Genomic DNA, 15,682 nt, shown 5'->3' on the forward strand with positions numbered 1-15,682 from the left:
GTCCCGCCCACTGATTTTCAGAGGGAATCCGCTCAGGCCCTCTGTGACGCACAGAGTGTCAGAGATTCGCGCTGGAAATCATGCTAAAAAAATGAGCGGGAGTCATCTCATTTTCTCACAAACTGGGGACTTAGAATTTTTTGAGAGTATCCTGGCCAATGTGTTTATGCATGTCACGCTTGTGTTGCTATGGTATTTGTTTTGAGGGCCTTAGAAGAAATGTGCCAGCAATATAAAATGCATTAACTATGAGCAACAAATGTGTACTTGGGTTTTGGAAATGCTTTGCACGGAATCAAGAGACCGCAAAAAAGTGTCCCCCTTTGGCATGGCTCTCATGCAACAGGTCCTCTACTCTGCATCACTGAATCTGCCAGTGTTTCTGTTCGGAGTTCCACTTTTGTGAGATGTATTAATAAACTATTCAGTCATTTTACTTTGCATGGTTATACTACTGGTTCTGCCTCACCTTATCAAGCTGTTTATCTGCATAGGGCCAGCCAGGGGATGCACTCTCACCACCTCATCCCACATTGTAGGGGAGAGATTAATATTATTATGTTCTGGGGAAGTTTAAACAGAAATAATGCATAAATAAGAATGGTGTAGAAGGCTGCATTCCAATTTGATACCATTAATGGCACTGGAATTGCCACCCTTTTAACCTTCAGATTTGAAAGAGTAATCTTTTGAGAGCTATATTAGAGTGAGGATGGGCTAGAGTTTTAAGTGGCTTTAATATATTTCATTTATATTTCTGGTTACTGTATGAATTTGTAATTTTAATATATCAAATACCATCCCCCTACAGAAATTATTTGGAATATGTTGCCTCCTCAATCTCAGACTGGGTGGACAAAGAAGAAGTTAAATATCAAGCTGAACTGGCAGCGAAAGAGCTGGAATCCCTGAAATTGCCCAGAATTTCATCTGACACATTTCCAGAACCCATACCCACTGGTTATGACAAACAGAAGAAGGGAAAAGACGGTTCTGCAAGTAGAGCCCACAGTATGTAACTAATGATTCCAAATGTTCACTGCTAATGCATTAAAAAATACAATTAACTTAAAAAGAACACTAGTTAAAAGCAAATTACTGCGGATACTGGAATCTGAAACAAAAACAGAAAATGCTGGAAAATCTCAGCGGGTCTGACAGCATCTGTGGAGAGAGAATAGAGCCAACGTTTTGAGTCTGGATGACACTGAACTAACTGTTCTCTGAACTAACTGTTCAGTGTCTATTGGAAATATTTGAGTCAAAATATTGCTTGAGGTACTTCCAGTACGTTTATACATTAGTATTACACGCTTCATGATGGAGCTTCAATGGCAGGATTGTGAAAGTAATTTTAAATCCCTAATAACTACAATATTCTCTATGAAGCTCCCAGTGGCAAAATATCTTTCCTTGGGATTTAACATTTTGAAGGAAATGGTGCACTGCTTAAAGGGCAAGATGTTTTCACAATACCTTTGGCTATACAGAAGAAATCTATGTCTGCAGAGATTTCTGAAAGGGCTGCTTGAAGACACTTAGCTGCCTCATTTGCAGATTCCAATATAGAAGTGCTTTAGTTTATGTAGAGGAAGGAGCCACTGTTTGGAATCAGTAGGGTTGTGCATCTAAGAAAGTAAGTCAGGGTTAGTGGAGGCACCCCAGACATCGGCACTCAATCCAGGAAGAAGTTAAGCGATGGGCAACCTCATCTTGCGCGAATACTCCCTGGAGAGACGAAGGATGAGAGGTGACCTGATAGAGGTTTACAAGATGTTGAGAGGTCTGGATAGGGTAGACTCTCAGAGGCTATTTCCAAGGGCTGAAATGGTTGCTACGAGAGGACACAGGTTTAAGGTGCTGGGGGGTAGGTACAGAGGAGATGTCAGGGGTAAGTTTTTCACTCAGAGGGTGGTGGGTGAGTGGAATCGGCTGACGTCGGTGGTGGTGGAGGCAAACTCGTTGGGGTCTTTTAAGAGACTTCTGGATGAGTACATGGGATTTAATGGGATTGAGGGCTATAGATAGGCCTAGAGGTGGGGATGTGATCGGCGCAACTTGTGGGCCGAAGGGCCTGTTTGTGCTGTGGCTTTCTATGTTCTATGTTCTATGTTCTATGAATACCCTTAAGCATGCCCGCTGCCAACACTTAAAGTGCATGATTATTTATCATCAATTCCTAGAAAGTAATGCCGTGCCCTTTACACTCTGAATATTGATTCAGGTGCAATACAGGCAGAAAAAGTCCTAAATGCAGCCATGGCTCACTCTTGCCAAAAGGTTGTGTGCTCAAGTCCTACTCCTGGTGGGGTGACTGTCTGTGTGGAGTTTGCACGATCCCCCCATGCCTGCGTGGGTATCCTCCAGGTTCTCCAGTTTCTTCCCACAGTCCAAAGATGTGTTGGTTAGGTGAATTGGCAATGCTAAATAGCCCCTTTGTGTCCAAAGATGTGTAGATTAAGGGGATTAGCGACAAAATACTTGGGATTACCGGGATAAGGCAGGGGGTGGACCTGGGTACAGATGCTCTGCCAGAGAGTTGGTGCAGACTTGATGGGCCAAATGGCCTCTTTCTGCACTGGGGGGATTCTATGATTCTGATTCCAGACACTTGAGCACATTATCTAGATCAACACTGTGCTGCAGGGGGGTGATAACTTTCAGCGGCCACCACATCAGCCTCTCAAATAGTTATAAAAGTTCCCATGCCACTTCTTGAAAATGAACAGAGTAATACTCTCAGTTCCCCTGAGACTATCTCTTATTCAACATTGCCGAAACCGATTATGTGGTAATTTCTGCATTACTGTTTATGGATCCTTACCTTGCACAAATGGGTGCCAGCTTTCCTGCGTTACAACAGTGACGACACTACAAAAGGTATTCCATTGGCTATAAAACATCTGGGACACACGAAGACCATGAAAGACACTCGGCAATGTAACTTCTTCTTATCTGTCCAAGCTCCTGTGTGCCCAAATTTAGTGGACTAATGTGCCTAGCCACACTTACAATGTAGGTCCACAACCTGCCAGGCCTTGTGCTGGGGATTGGGACAGAGAAACAAAAGCACAACTTTGGGCCTATGGTACCAGCTTCAAAATTTATTACTGCTATTGGACAACAATAGCAGTAAGGCAACAAAAACAGAAAACGCTGGAAAATCTCAGCAAGTCTAACTGCACCTGTGGAGAGAGAATGGAGCCAATGTTTTGAGTCTGTCATCCAGCTCCTGTGTGTCCAAAGTTAGTGGACAAGGTTACTAATATGCTCTAGTGTAGTACTCCTGGAGAAAATCAAAGATTTGAGACAGGAAAGCCAATAGTCTGACACTCCAGCTCACTGTCATTGCACTGCATCTGGAATTGGAGACCATATTAGCAATTCTCTGACTTTGCCTATTTGTCCTGCTCCAAGGAGAAAAACTTGCCTGCCAGGATCACAATTAAGTGCCTGCCACATGATTTTAAGATTGTTACTTAAATAGGTAGAAAATACTAGCCATGCATGTCTAAATTTTCATTATCTGCTCCAGAGGCTTGGCTTTGTTGGTATTGAGTGAGTAGGTTTAGGTTATGGCGGTGGGGGGGGAGGGGGGGTGGGGGGGGTGTCAGTGGGCACTGCCCGGCCATGCTCCCGACCACCTGGGGCTTCAATGGCCCCCAACCCCATAGCCTGGCCATCACGCCAGCAGTGATACTCGCTGTTCTCGCGACACGCCAGAAGGTCGGAAAATCCCGAAAGAATCCGCTGTCGAATGCTACTTTAAAAATGCTAATTGGCCTCATGCCTTTCTGGACGCAATCCAGTTTGCACCATTAGCAAGGGGCTGGGACGATTGCAAACTGTTTAGTGCCGGGCACGGAACTGATTTTTAGATCACAGGCTATTTTTCGGGAAAACTGTAATGACTCCTCTTCGGATTTAATTGGTTATGAAGCACTATATGAAGTCCTGAAAGATTAAGTTCTTTCTTCTTAATTGTAGGTCTTAGCTGGTACTGTAATGATGTGGTACTGTAATATAATGTCTTTTTTTTCCAAGTGAGTATTGCAGGACTGCCAATCAAAACCGAAATTGAAGAAGAAGAGGAAAAAAATAATGGCTCTTTCATTCGAGAGGGATCACTTAAAGTAAATATTTTGCATTTGTATCACAAAAGTATAACCTATTTCCCACTGTACATTTCCCACTGTATTGTAACTTTCTTGTAAATAAAGTTTCATGCGTAGGCATTTTACATGCTTCATAATGTATCAGAAATTCCAGTTCTGTAGGTTTTGGTTTCAAAATGGAATATCAGTGTTGTCTGCACCACGTTACAGATGGAAACTGAGATACTCCACTTTGACAGGATTTTGACATATCTTAATTGAGCATGAGTTTCATCTGCTCGATTAACCAATCCCTGACCCTGGACCCTTTTCCAGTGTGAGGATATTTTTTCATATTTTAGGTAGACCTTTGGCACAGTGCAGGGTGACTATGACCTTCAGTGTTATGTTTTAAAAAACGCATTTTATAAAGTAAAATAGCACCTTAACCTTAAGCACCTTAAGAGAGTAGAGCCAACATTTCGAGTCTAGATGACTTCATCAGAGTTCTGACGAAGGGTCACCTAGACTCAAAATCTTGGCTCTACTCTTTCTCCACAGATGCTGTCAGACCTGCTGAGATTTTCCAGCATTTTTCTGTTTTTGTTTCAGATTCCAGCATCTGCTGTATTGTGCATTTACCTTAACTTGTGAAATTGATTGCCCTGTGGTCAAGTGCATAGACATGTGATTCTCAAACTTTTTTGCTGAGCTCTTGCAGTCATTTATGTCCCCTGTATTCATTTAGCCATAGTTCACAGAGGGCCATGGGCATTAGAGAGAGCCAGTTGATTATAGTTAGCTTGAGGGGCATCACTCTGCCAGTGTGGGGCAAGGTGAGAAGGCAGGCCTCTATGAACTGCTACAGCCAGTACAATGGTGGGATCGAATCCACCCACCATTGGCATCATATGCATCACACATTAGCCATCTAGCCAACTGAGCTAACAAACCCCCACCTTTTTTTAAGAAACAGTGAGGGCGATCTTACCGTCTCGCCCTGCCAGCCAATGGGCGGGGCAAGGCAGTAAGATTGCAAGAAAGGCGAGAAATTGCCTGAATTTCCACAGCTGGAAATTCCTCAGATCAGAGATTCCTCATTTGCATCACCAGACCTCACTAATTTATTCATGACATTTCACTTTAACCTGTGGTGAAGTTTCAATCATGTCACTTAAAAAATCAGTCATTTTCCATTTAAAAATTATGTTGTCACTCACTACAAAATATTGCTAACCAGCTCATAAGATGCAAACATTCTTGTACATTCTTAATGCATTTACTGTTTTCCTGATTCATAGGCTTGGAAGAAAGACCAGGAGAGGTTGAAAGAGGAGGAACAGAAAAAACAAGAAAAAAAAGGCAAGAAAGAAAGACCAGTTAGCAAAAAGAAGGAAGAAAGTGTTCATCAATTGGAGTCCAAGTCAAGTAGGTTATCAAAAAGATCACTCAAAATGGAAAGTAAAGCCGTCAAAGAAGAGCAAGGTTCATCTTCAGAGATTGAGCCAGAAGCTCAGCAGGCAACAGTTGAGCCAGTCAAGAAATTCTACCAGGTTTGCTGCATTTCTTTACAAATTGCCAAAATCTTAACACTCACACCTAGAGATACAATTATTAAAGTTGTTACACATTAATAAAAGGTGATAGGGTAGATCCAACCAGGGTCAAGTCAGCATTGTGGAATGCAGATGGGGAATTTTATTTTCTGAATCCGTCGGATTTTCCACCTGAAGCGCTTGATGTTTGTTAAAGACATGGAAGTACTTAATGTTAGCAAGTAGCCTGAATTTTCCTTGGATCTCAGTCCACCTACAGAAATAAAGAGAGCCAGGATTCATGGCTGTCCATTATTTGCTCGGCAGACTGAGTTGTTTTCTGGGATTTGGGTAATTTGCAGTGCAGGAGGACTACATCTCAGTTGGGAGAACAAAGACTTTTATAGCACCTCACTACTGCATTGTGTCTGGAGGTGACAGCTGAAAATACCAAAATTCTTTTCAAGATTTTATTCCTCAAAGCTTAGAGATTCTCACTTTGGGCCCAATTTTACCGTTGCGTTGCGCCCATTTTCAGGCGCAAAAACTTGGTAAAGTCGGGCGTGAAGCGAATAGCGCGATTTGCGCCCGTGCCGATTTCCCCCTTTACCAAGGTCCAAAAATGGCCGCAATCGGCACCGCACCCAAAACAGGAGCAACGTCAATTTAAATGCATTTGTATGCATTTGAATTGACTTAATGAGCTGGACGCCCAAACTTACCTGCATTTCTCCCTTTACCATCGCGTTCGCCCGTCTAGAATTGACACGAAACAGACATGCTCGGCAAAGGTCTGTTTCAGGCGCTCCAGCTTCCGAAGAGGTAAGTTCAGACCTTCTAGTGGCTCTCTAACTCAGATCGGTGGTGGTGGGGTAGGCGGGCCAGATCATTCCCTGGTGGAGGGGGGAGGAAGAGGGAGGCCAGATCGTTCTCTGGTTTTGGGGGGGAGGAGGCCAGATCGGTTCTATGGTTGGGGAGGAACGAGGCCAGATCTGGTTGGGGCAGCGGGGGAAGAGGAGGGAAGCAGGTCAGATATATCTCTGGTGGGGGGGAGGAGGAGGAGGGAGGCCAGATCATTCTCTGGTGTGGGGGGCGGGGGGGGGTTGTCCGCTGTCACTCTGCAGGCGATCGGTGGGAGGGAAGTGGGACAGGGAGTCGCGATCGGTCTGGGTAGTGGGGGGTGTGAGTAGATAAGGGGGACAGTTATGTTGTGGGGGTGGGGCAATGTCTTTGGGGGGGCCATCGCTCCCGGGCCGCTTTATCCACTTTTTGCGGCCTGTAAGCGATGTGGCAGAGGAGCGTTTTTCAATTTTTTCTTACTGCGCATGCGCAGATGAAGGCACCGATTGGAGCAGCAGCGTTTCGGGCGCGATAAGCCCTGTCCACAGTGTGATTCACACTCGCAACTTTTTTTCAGGCTGAGTGCGAATGGGGGCGCCTGAGAACAGGTTTACAGGTTGGATCTGAATCACGCCCAGATTCAGCACTTAGAATCAAAATGGTAAAATTGGGCCCTGTGTCTGAATAACAGCCATCTCCATTTGATAGTTCGACAAATAGATTGTTGCACCCACGAGCCTCTGCAGCTGTAGTTTGAATGTTCAAGAAGAGCACTTCCCCGACTGAGAAGTCTGCTGTCATGTGCAATGATGTTTTATCTTATTCTTTATTCTGACAAGGCTAGCATTTGTTGCCTATTCTGAATTGTCCTGCTGCACCATATCAGAGAGCAGTTAAGAGTCAAGCACATTGTTGTGGGTCTGGAGCCATATGCAGGTCAGACCATGAATAGATGGCAGATTTTCTTCCCTAAAGAGGCACAATCATGATGTTCACTATTGAGACTAGCTTTATAATTACAGATTTATTAATTGAATTGAAATTCCACTCGCTGCCTTGATGGGATTTGAATCCATGTCCCAGTAGATTAACCTGAGTCTCTGGATGACTAATCCAGTGACATTGTCACTACACTACCATCTCAAGTTTCAATAAGAACAGCTGTATGAATATCTGTGTTGAGCCCCTCCATAGACACCTTGCATGGCGCTTTACACAACTCAAATAATTGCAAATAACAGTTGTACTTGGACAGCATCCTTCTTTATTAATGTACAGACATTTTGGTGTATGAATAAAAGGTTTCAAAAACTGAGGAAAAGCACACTGGCCCTCCAATTTTAGTCAAAGTGGTCATTTGACTCCTAATTTCCCACATGCAGCATTTACCAGTGGATGCCATCAATGCGCCCATGTTCTTTGTGCATGGTATTGCTTGGGCAGAAATGATGGAAAATGCACTGTGGAATCATCTCATTACAATACACCCAGCCATATTTAGGCAGACACGTTATGAACCCAACATCATTTGTGACAGAAAATTGTAGAAATTACACGGTGAGAGGGGAATTGCTGAACTACCTTTTCTTCTCGCAACCACCTAGGTTATTGCAAGCAAATAAAAAGGAAATTTTGGTTTCCAGTGTCAAAGAGGAAAACACGAGCGCAAATTTACCAGAATTTTTATATTGAGAACTACACAAGTACTCCTTATTTCAAATTCAGTGAATCTTACCTGCTCTATTTATTTGCAGTTTACTGGCTACAATTTTGGAAATGATTTAATTCGAATATCTGGTGAAGTCAAGTCTCTATTCCCAGTTGATGGAGGGCACATTCGAGTGAAAATCATACAAGTTTTGCACGGTAACTGCTTGATAATTCATGAATCGTCCTGTAATGAAAGATAACTACAGAACCAAATATATTTCTTACTGCCTAGACAACTACAACAATGTTCAGCAGCTGAAGTAAATAATCCATGAAATGCAAGGAACTAACCCAATTAAGTTTAACTTCTGAGTCAGCAGTTCATTCAGATACTGAAATTAATATTAATGTCTGCAAATTTCTCCTTAGCCTCTGCGTCCTAAATCCTTAAAATGCTCCTACTTAATTACAGCTTTGATTTTGTGTTTAAAAGTGTTCATTGTTTGTATTAAATATGGCTCATGTTTATGTTAAAATAATATTGATTGGAAAATACATAACGCAGGATTTTCCAGCCTCCCAGCCTTGTGTTTCCCAGTGGCATGCCATTCGCTGGCAGTGGTATTCTCTGTTCCCGCCTCTGTCAATGGGATTTCCCATTGAAGTCACCCCATGCCGCTTGGAAACCCACGGGCTGGGGTGCACTGCCGGTGGGACCAGAGAATCCCGCTACCAGCGAATAGCCAGAGAATCCCACCACTTATCTCATGGTAAGTGTGGTCTCAATATTATATCGCCTAGTGCATTTAATGAGAGCAATAAACTGAGCATATAGTAAATGTAACTAATCGCTGTATTAGTTGATCAATAAGTGTTCATTGGCACGTTATCACGACGCTGAATTTTAACTCTAATTTGAAATGTTAAAACTCAATACATTATGATGCCCGGGAAATTACCGACCGGTGAGTCTAACCTCAGTGGTTGGTAAGTTGATGGAGAGGATCCTGAGAGACAGGATTTATGATCATCTAGAGAAGTTTAGTATGATCAAAAGTAGTCAGCACGGCTTTGTCAGGGGCAGGTCGTGCCTTACGAGCCTGGTTGAGTTCTTTGAAAATGTGACCAAGCACATTGACGAAGGAAGAGCGGTGGATGTGGTCTATATGGACTTCAGCAAAGCGTTCAATAAGGTCCCCCATGCAAGACTTCTTGAGAAAGTGAGAGGGCATGGGATCCAAGGGGCTGTTGCCTTGTGGATCCAGAACTGGCTTGCCTGCAGAAGGCAGAGAGTGGCTGTGGAGGGGTCTTTCTCTGCATGGAGGTCAGTGACCAGTGGAGTGCCCCAGGGATCTGTTCTGGGACCCTTGCTGTTTGTCATTTTCATAAATGACCTGGATGAGGAAGTGGAGGGATGGGTTGGTAAGTTTGCTGACGACACCAAGGTAGGTGGTGTTGTGGATAGTTTGGAGGGATGTCAGAAGTTGCAGCGAGACATAGATAGAATGCAAGACTGGGCGGAGAAGTGGCAGATGGACTTCAACCCGGATAAGTGTGTAGTGATCCATTTTGGCAGATCCAATGGGATGGAGCAGCAGTATAAAATGAAGGGTACCATTCTTAGCAGTGTAGAGGATCAGAAGGACCTTGGGGTCCGGGTCCATAGGACTCTTAAATCGGCCTCGCAGGTGGAGGATGCGGTCAAGAAGGCGTATGGCGTACTAGCCTTCATTAATCGAGGGATTGAGTTTAGGAGTCGGGAGATAATGCTGCAGCTTTATAGGACCCTGGTTAGACCCCACTTGGAGTACTGCGCGCAGTTCTGGTCACCTCATTACAGGAAAGATGTTGAAGCCATTGAAAGGGTGCAGAGGAGATTTACAAGGATGTTGCCTGGATTGGGGGGCATGCCTTATGAGGATAGGTTGAGGGAGCTTGGTCTCTTCTCCCTGGAGAGACGAAGGATGAGAGGTGACCTGATAGAGGTTTACAAGATGTTGAGGGGTCTGGATAGGGTGGACTCTCAGAGGCTATTTCCAAGGGCTGAAATGGTTGCTACGAGAGGACACAGGTTTAAGGTGCTGGGGGGTAGGTACAGGGGGGATGTCAGGGGTAAGTTTTTCACTCAGAGGGTGGTGGGTGAGTGGAATCGGCTGACGTCGGTGGTGGTGGAGGCAAACTCGTTGGGGTCTTTTAAGAGACTTCTGGATGAGTACATGGGATTTAATGGGATTGAGGGCTATAGATAGGCCTAGAGGTGGGGATGTGATCGGCGCAACTTGTGGGCCGAAGGGCCTGTTTGTGCTGTGACTTTCTATGTTCTATGTTCTATGATTCATCTCAGATTCCTCCCACCATCCCCTGCATCAAAGATGCCAAACTCCAATCAGTTTGGTTCACTCCACGTAATATCAGGAAATGGCTCAGTGCACTGGGCATGGCAAAGGCTATGAGCCTTGATAATGTCCTGGCTATAGCTGTGCTCCAGAACTACTCTGCCCCTAGGCAAGGTTTTCCAATATAGCTACAACTTTAGCATCTATCTGATAATGTTGAAAATTGACCTCACTGAGAATCTTAAAGGGTTGTGATGTTGCTCCATCATAGCTGACCTTACCTATCATGTTGTCATGAAAGTAGGAGATCACATTGAACAACTAGAGTCAGTGGGAATCAGGAGGAAAAACCTCAGCCAGTTGGAGTCATACGTGGCATAAAGGAAGATGGTTGTGGTGATTAGAGGTCAATCATTTTAGCTCCAGGACATCACTGCAGAAGTTCCTCAGGGTAGTGTCCTAGGCCCAGCCATCTCCAGCTGCTTCATTAGTGACCTTCCTTCCATTACAAGGTCAGGAGTGGGGATGTTCACTGATGACTGAACAATGTTAAGTATCATTCACAACTCCTCAGATACTGAGGCAGTACATGTCCAAATGCAGCAAGTGCTGGACAATATCCAGGCTTTGTCTGACAACTGGCAAGTAACATTCGCGCCACACAAGTGCCAGGCAATGACCATCTCCAATAAGAGAGGATCTAACCATCATCCCTTGGCGTTCAATGGCATTATCATCGCTGAATCCCCCACTATAAACATCCTGAGAGTTACCATTGACCAGAAACTGAATGGGACTAGCCATATAAATACTGTGGCTACTAGAGCAGGTCAAAGGCTAGAAATCCCACTGGGAGTAACACACCTCCTGACTCCCCAAAGCCTCACCATCGACTACAAGGCACAAGTCAGGAGTGTAATGAAATACTTTCCACTTGAATGGATGAGTGCAGTTCCAACAACACTCAAACTCAACCCCATCCAGGAAAAAGCAGCATGCTTGATTGCCACATCTTCCACAACATTCAACTCCTCCACCACCAACGAACTGTGGCAGCAGTGTGTACTATTACAAGACGCACTGCAAGGACTCACCAAGGTTCCTTTGGCAGCACCTTTCAAACCCACAACCACTAACGTCTAGAAGGACAAGAGCAGCAAATACCTGGGAGCCTTCACCTGGAAGTTCCCATCCAAGTCACTCACCATCCTGACTTGGAAATATATTGCCATTCCTTCAATGTCGCTGGGTCAAAATCTTGGAATTCCATCCCTATCAGCACTCTAGTTACACTTTTACCTCAGGAACTGCAGCAGTTCAAGAAGGCAACTCACCACACCCTTTTCAAGGGCAACTAGAGATGGACAATAAATGCTGGCCAGCCAGCGAGCTCGCATCCCATAAAATGAATAAAGAAAAAACTGCAGCAGGTAGCCAGTTTTCGGGGTCGTACGGTAGCACACTGCCGCCTCACAGTGCCAGGGACTCGGGTTCGATTCCTGGCTTGGGTCACTGTTTGTGTGGAGTCTGCACGTTCTCCCCATGTCTGCGTGGGTTTCCTCTGGATGCTCCGGCTTCCTCCCACATTCAGAAAGACATGCTGGTAAGGTGATTTGGCCATGCTAAATTCTCCCTCAGTGTACCCGAACAGGTGTCAGACTATGGCGACTAGGGGAATTTCACAGTAACTTCATTGCAGTATTAATGTAAGCCTTACTTGTGACTAATAAATAAACTTTTCTACAGCAGCTTAAATAGACTGCCTCCAATTCAAAGAGTGTCTGTCTGATTATTAAATATACTTTTGAGTCATTTAGCTTTTAGACAACTTGAGTTTTTTCCAGAATTATTACAAAGTATCTTCTTGCTTGTTTCAACAGGTTCAACAGTTATTCAGGTCTGTGTAATGAAAGACAGACACCAATTTTACACCTACATCAAAGATCCCATAAAAATTCTGGATGACAGTGGAGAAGATCCATCGGAAAAAGCAAGGTCTGAAATTTCTGAGACAGGTAAGAAATAAATGTCATGTGTGCAATTAATAATTTGCATCCATTAAAAGCTAAAGTAACTTCAAGAAGATCAATTGCAACTAATTTGTTATCTCACTTTCGTTGCTGTGATGTCTTGAAGAAATACAGCCTTTTTACCCCCAGTGCAATTTCCCTATATTCTAAATTTAAATTTATACCATGTTCCATATGTGCCTATTGCTGTGATGTCACAGCATGTATTCAAGAGGCAGCTGGATACAGCACTTGGGGCGAATGGGATCAAAGGTTATGGGGAAAAAGTAGGATTAGGCCATTGAGTTGGATGATCAACCATGATCATAATGAATGGCGGAGCAGGCTCGAAGAGCCAAATGGCTTCCTGCAGCTCCTTTCTTCTATGTTTCTATGTCATAATTCTTCATAACTATTCTTCATAACTCTGGGCGGAATTTTCCTGAATATAGACCAAGGCCAATAGCAGGCAGGAAAAGCGGTGTTGAAGCCGCCGGCACCAGTGGCAGTTTTCTCTGCCAAATTGTTCGGGACATAGTATTTTTTATTCATTCGTGAGACATGGGTGTTGCTGGCTGGCCAGTATTTATTGACCATTCCTAGTTGCTCTTGAGAAGGTGGTGGTGAGCTGCCTTCTTGAATCGCTGCAGTCCACGTGCTGTGGGTTGATTCACAATGCCATTAGGGAGGAATTCCAGGATTTTGACCCAGCGACTGCAAAGGAGCAGCGATATATTTCCAAGTCAGGATGATGAGTGGCTTGGTGGGGACTTGCAGGTGGTGGTGTTTCCATGTATCTGCTCCCCTTGTCCTTCTAGATGGAAGTGGTCATGGGTTTGAAAGGTGCTGGCTAAGGATCTTTGGTGAATTTCTGCAGTGCATCTTGTAGATAGTACTCATTTGGCTGAGCATTTCCCATTTTAATTTCAGATTTCCAGCATTTGCAGTATTTTGCTTTTATGCCATGGATTGGTCTTGCTTGTGCAAAGTAGTGACTGAATTGTACTGGGCATCCTCTGCTGAAGAAGGTGATATGGGTAAAGGAGGCGCTGGAAAGTAAAGAGTGTAGCACCCTGGAAACATCTGAAGGAAAACATAGATAAAAAAAGAAAAGGTTATGACATGGTAATGGGTTGGTGCAGTATCTGGATACAAGTAGCTGTGAAGGGCAGATGCTGTGCTTCTCTGATGAGGCTCTTGAAATTTTTTTGACATACTGTCCTGTTGTGATGTTGTACACCGTCCTCCGCCATGTTCCTCCTCCTAGATACTTTAGCCAAGTACTGATAAAATTTTATCCTACGGCAATTACTGAAGTTGTATGAAATCTTGAAGGTATATTCCTACACTTCCTGAAGTAGCAGTGTACCTGAAAGTCACTGTAGCTTTAAAGGGGCTGCAGCTACATCCACAATTCATTCCCAATCCTAGATACAAGCAAACCTGAAAAGATGGGCAGGCTTAGACATATTCGGCTGCCATACTGTTGTCGGGATTGTTGTCGGTACAAGCTCAATGGGCTGAATAGCCTCCTTCTGCACTGTAGGGATTCCATGATTCTATGTTCCACATAACCTTGCATTCGGATGGAAGATTAAAAGAAAAATCCATCCTCTGATCACTAATTAAGCACCCCAAAGAAGTAAGGGTGATAAAATGGTACTGTGCTAGCAAGATGGTGGAGGACAGGCATGTGGCATTTGCAAGTGAAGATTGGGAAAGAACCATTTAGGTATAATAATGATAATACTGACTATACAAGTGGTGCAGCATTTGTTTTCTGCTCTATCAACTTCAGAAAATGTAATGGGATGAAAATGCTTATCACCATGCTAATCTTCAAATAAAAAAACTCCACATACTATTGACAATTAGAAAAGCTTAGTGCAAATAGCTTACACCTGTGAAACTGAGGGGGCAAAGAAAGAAAGAATTTTTTCTCCTAATCTGATTATTTTTAAATAAATTTTGAAACCAAGCAAGGCCTCTTTGAGTGAAAGGGAGTATAGAGAGGAGGTTGAGCCACAGAGGGCTGATTTTCCCAGCATAACTTTTAATCTGATGCAAGTATAAATATTAGATTTAGTTATATGAAAGATAGAAACAGTATCGGCATCCCATTTATTTAATTGGTCATATTTTTATTTATTCTTGCTAATGTTTTTTACTTTGGTTTAGTGTCCATTTTTCCTTGTGTGCAAGTTGTTACTGTAGTTGTAGGAACACCATCTTTCCTTGCTTTATATGGTCACCAAACAGAGGCCAACTTTCACTAGCCTGACATTTGTCAGAATTTCTCTGTTCAGTGTAACTGAGTGAACAGGGTTTCCTTTGCACCTCTGGCGAGGTTTCTGTGGCAGCTCCAGGAAAATTTCTGACCTTGGTTTTCAGTGGTCAATCTGTGGTCCATTGAAGAAGAAAAAATCTGTACTTGACTGACTGTCAACTTTCTCATCCCCAGCATCCAAGTTGCTCCCAACCTAAAATGCTATGAAAATATTTAAATAAGCTTTCTCAGCATAAGTCCATATGATATAGGAGCAGAATTAGTCCATTCAGCCCATTGAGTCTGCTCCACCATTCGATCATGGCTGAAATGCTCCTCATCCCCACTTTCCTGCCTTCTCCCCATAACCCTTCAACCCATTATCAATTAAAAATCTGTCAAACACCTCCTTGAATTTACTCACTGTCCCAGCATCCACCACACTTTGGGGTAGCATATTCCATAGATTCACAACCCTTTGGGAGAAGTAGTTTCTCCTCAACTCTGTTTTAAATTTGCTACCCATATCCTAAGACTATGACCTCTCATCCTAGAATGCCCCACAAGAGGAAGCATCTGCTCCACGTCTACTGTGTCCATACCTTTTATCATCTTATATACCTCAATTTAATCTCCCCTCATTCTTCTAAATTCCAGAGAGTATAGGCCGAAACTGTTCAATCTCTCTTCATACCACAAACCCCTCGTCTCTGGAATCAATCTTGTGAACCTATGATCATATAAAGTCAGCTCTGTTCAGTGCTGTGCCTATAAACAGCAATCCTGACACCAGTGCAGCATTATCGCCTCATTGTATCATGAGAAAGATAGTACTACAATAATTATTTCAAAGTACAGCAGGATAATTTTAAACAGTATCCAAATATCCTGCAGGGTAAAATGTTGAGCAGCCAACATGGCAAAATCTGAACTGTTCTGTTTTCAGGGGAAA

At 43.6% G+C, this 15,682-nt stretch overlaps 1 protein-coding gene across 1 annotated transcript in view; it reads left to right on the plus strand.

Moving 5' to 3' along the window:
* Positions 1–15,682, plus strand: part of spag17 (sperm associated antigen 17) — a 170,399-nt gene that overhangs the window by 50,261 nt on the left and 104,456 nt on the right. Inside the window, exons 23-27 of the mRNA XM_078231884.1 lie at positions 812–1,011; positions 4,045–4,133; positions 5,396–5,647; positions 8,224–8,335; positions 12,336–12,470. Of these exons, the coding sequence (XP_078088010.1) occupies positions 812–1,011; positions 4,045–4,133; positions 5,396–5,647; positions 8,224–8,335; positions 12,336–12,470 (788 nt within the window). The remainder of the gene's footprint in view (positions 1–811; positions 1,012–4,044; positions 4,134–5,395; positions 5,648–8,223; positions 8,336–12,335; positions 12,471–15,682) is intronic.

The sequence above is a fragment of the Mustelus asterias genome, chromosome 17 (genome assembly GCF_964213995.1).
Source record: "Mustelus asterias chromosome 17, sMusAst1.hap1.1, whole genome shotgun sequence".
Classification (NCBI taxonomy): Eukaryota; Metazoa; Chordata; class Chondrichthyes; order Carcharhiniformes; family Triakidae; genus Mustelus; species Mustelus asterias.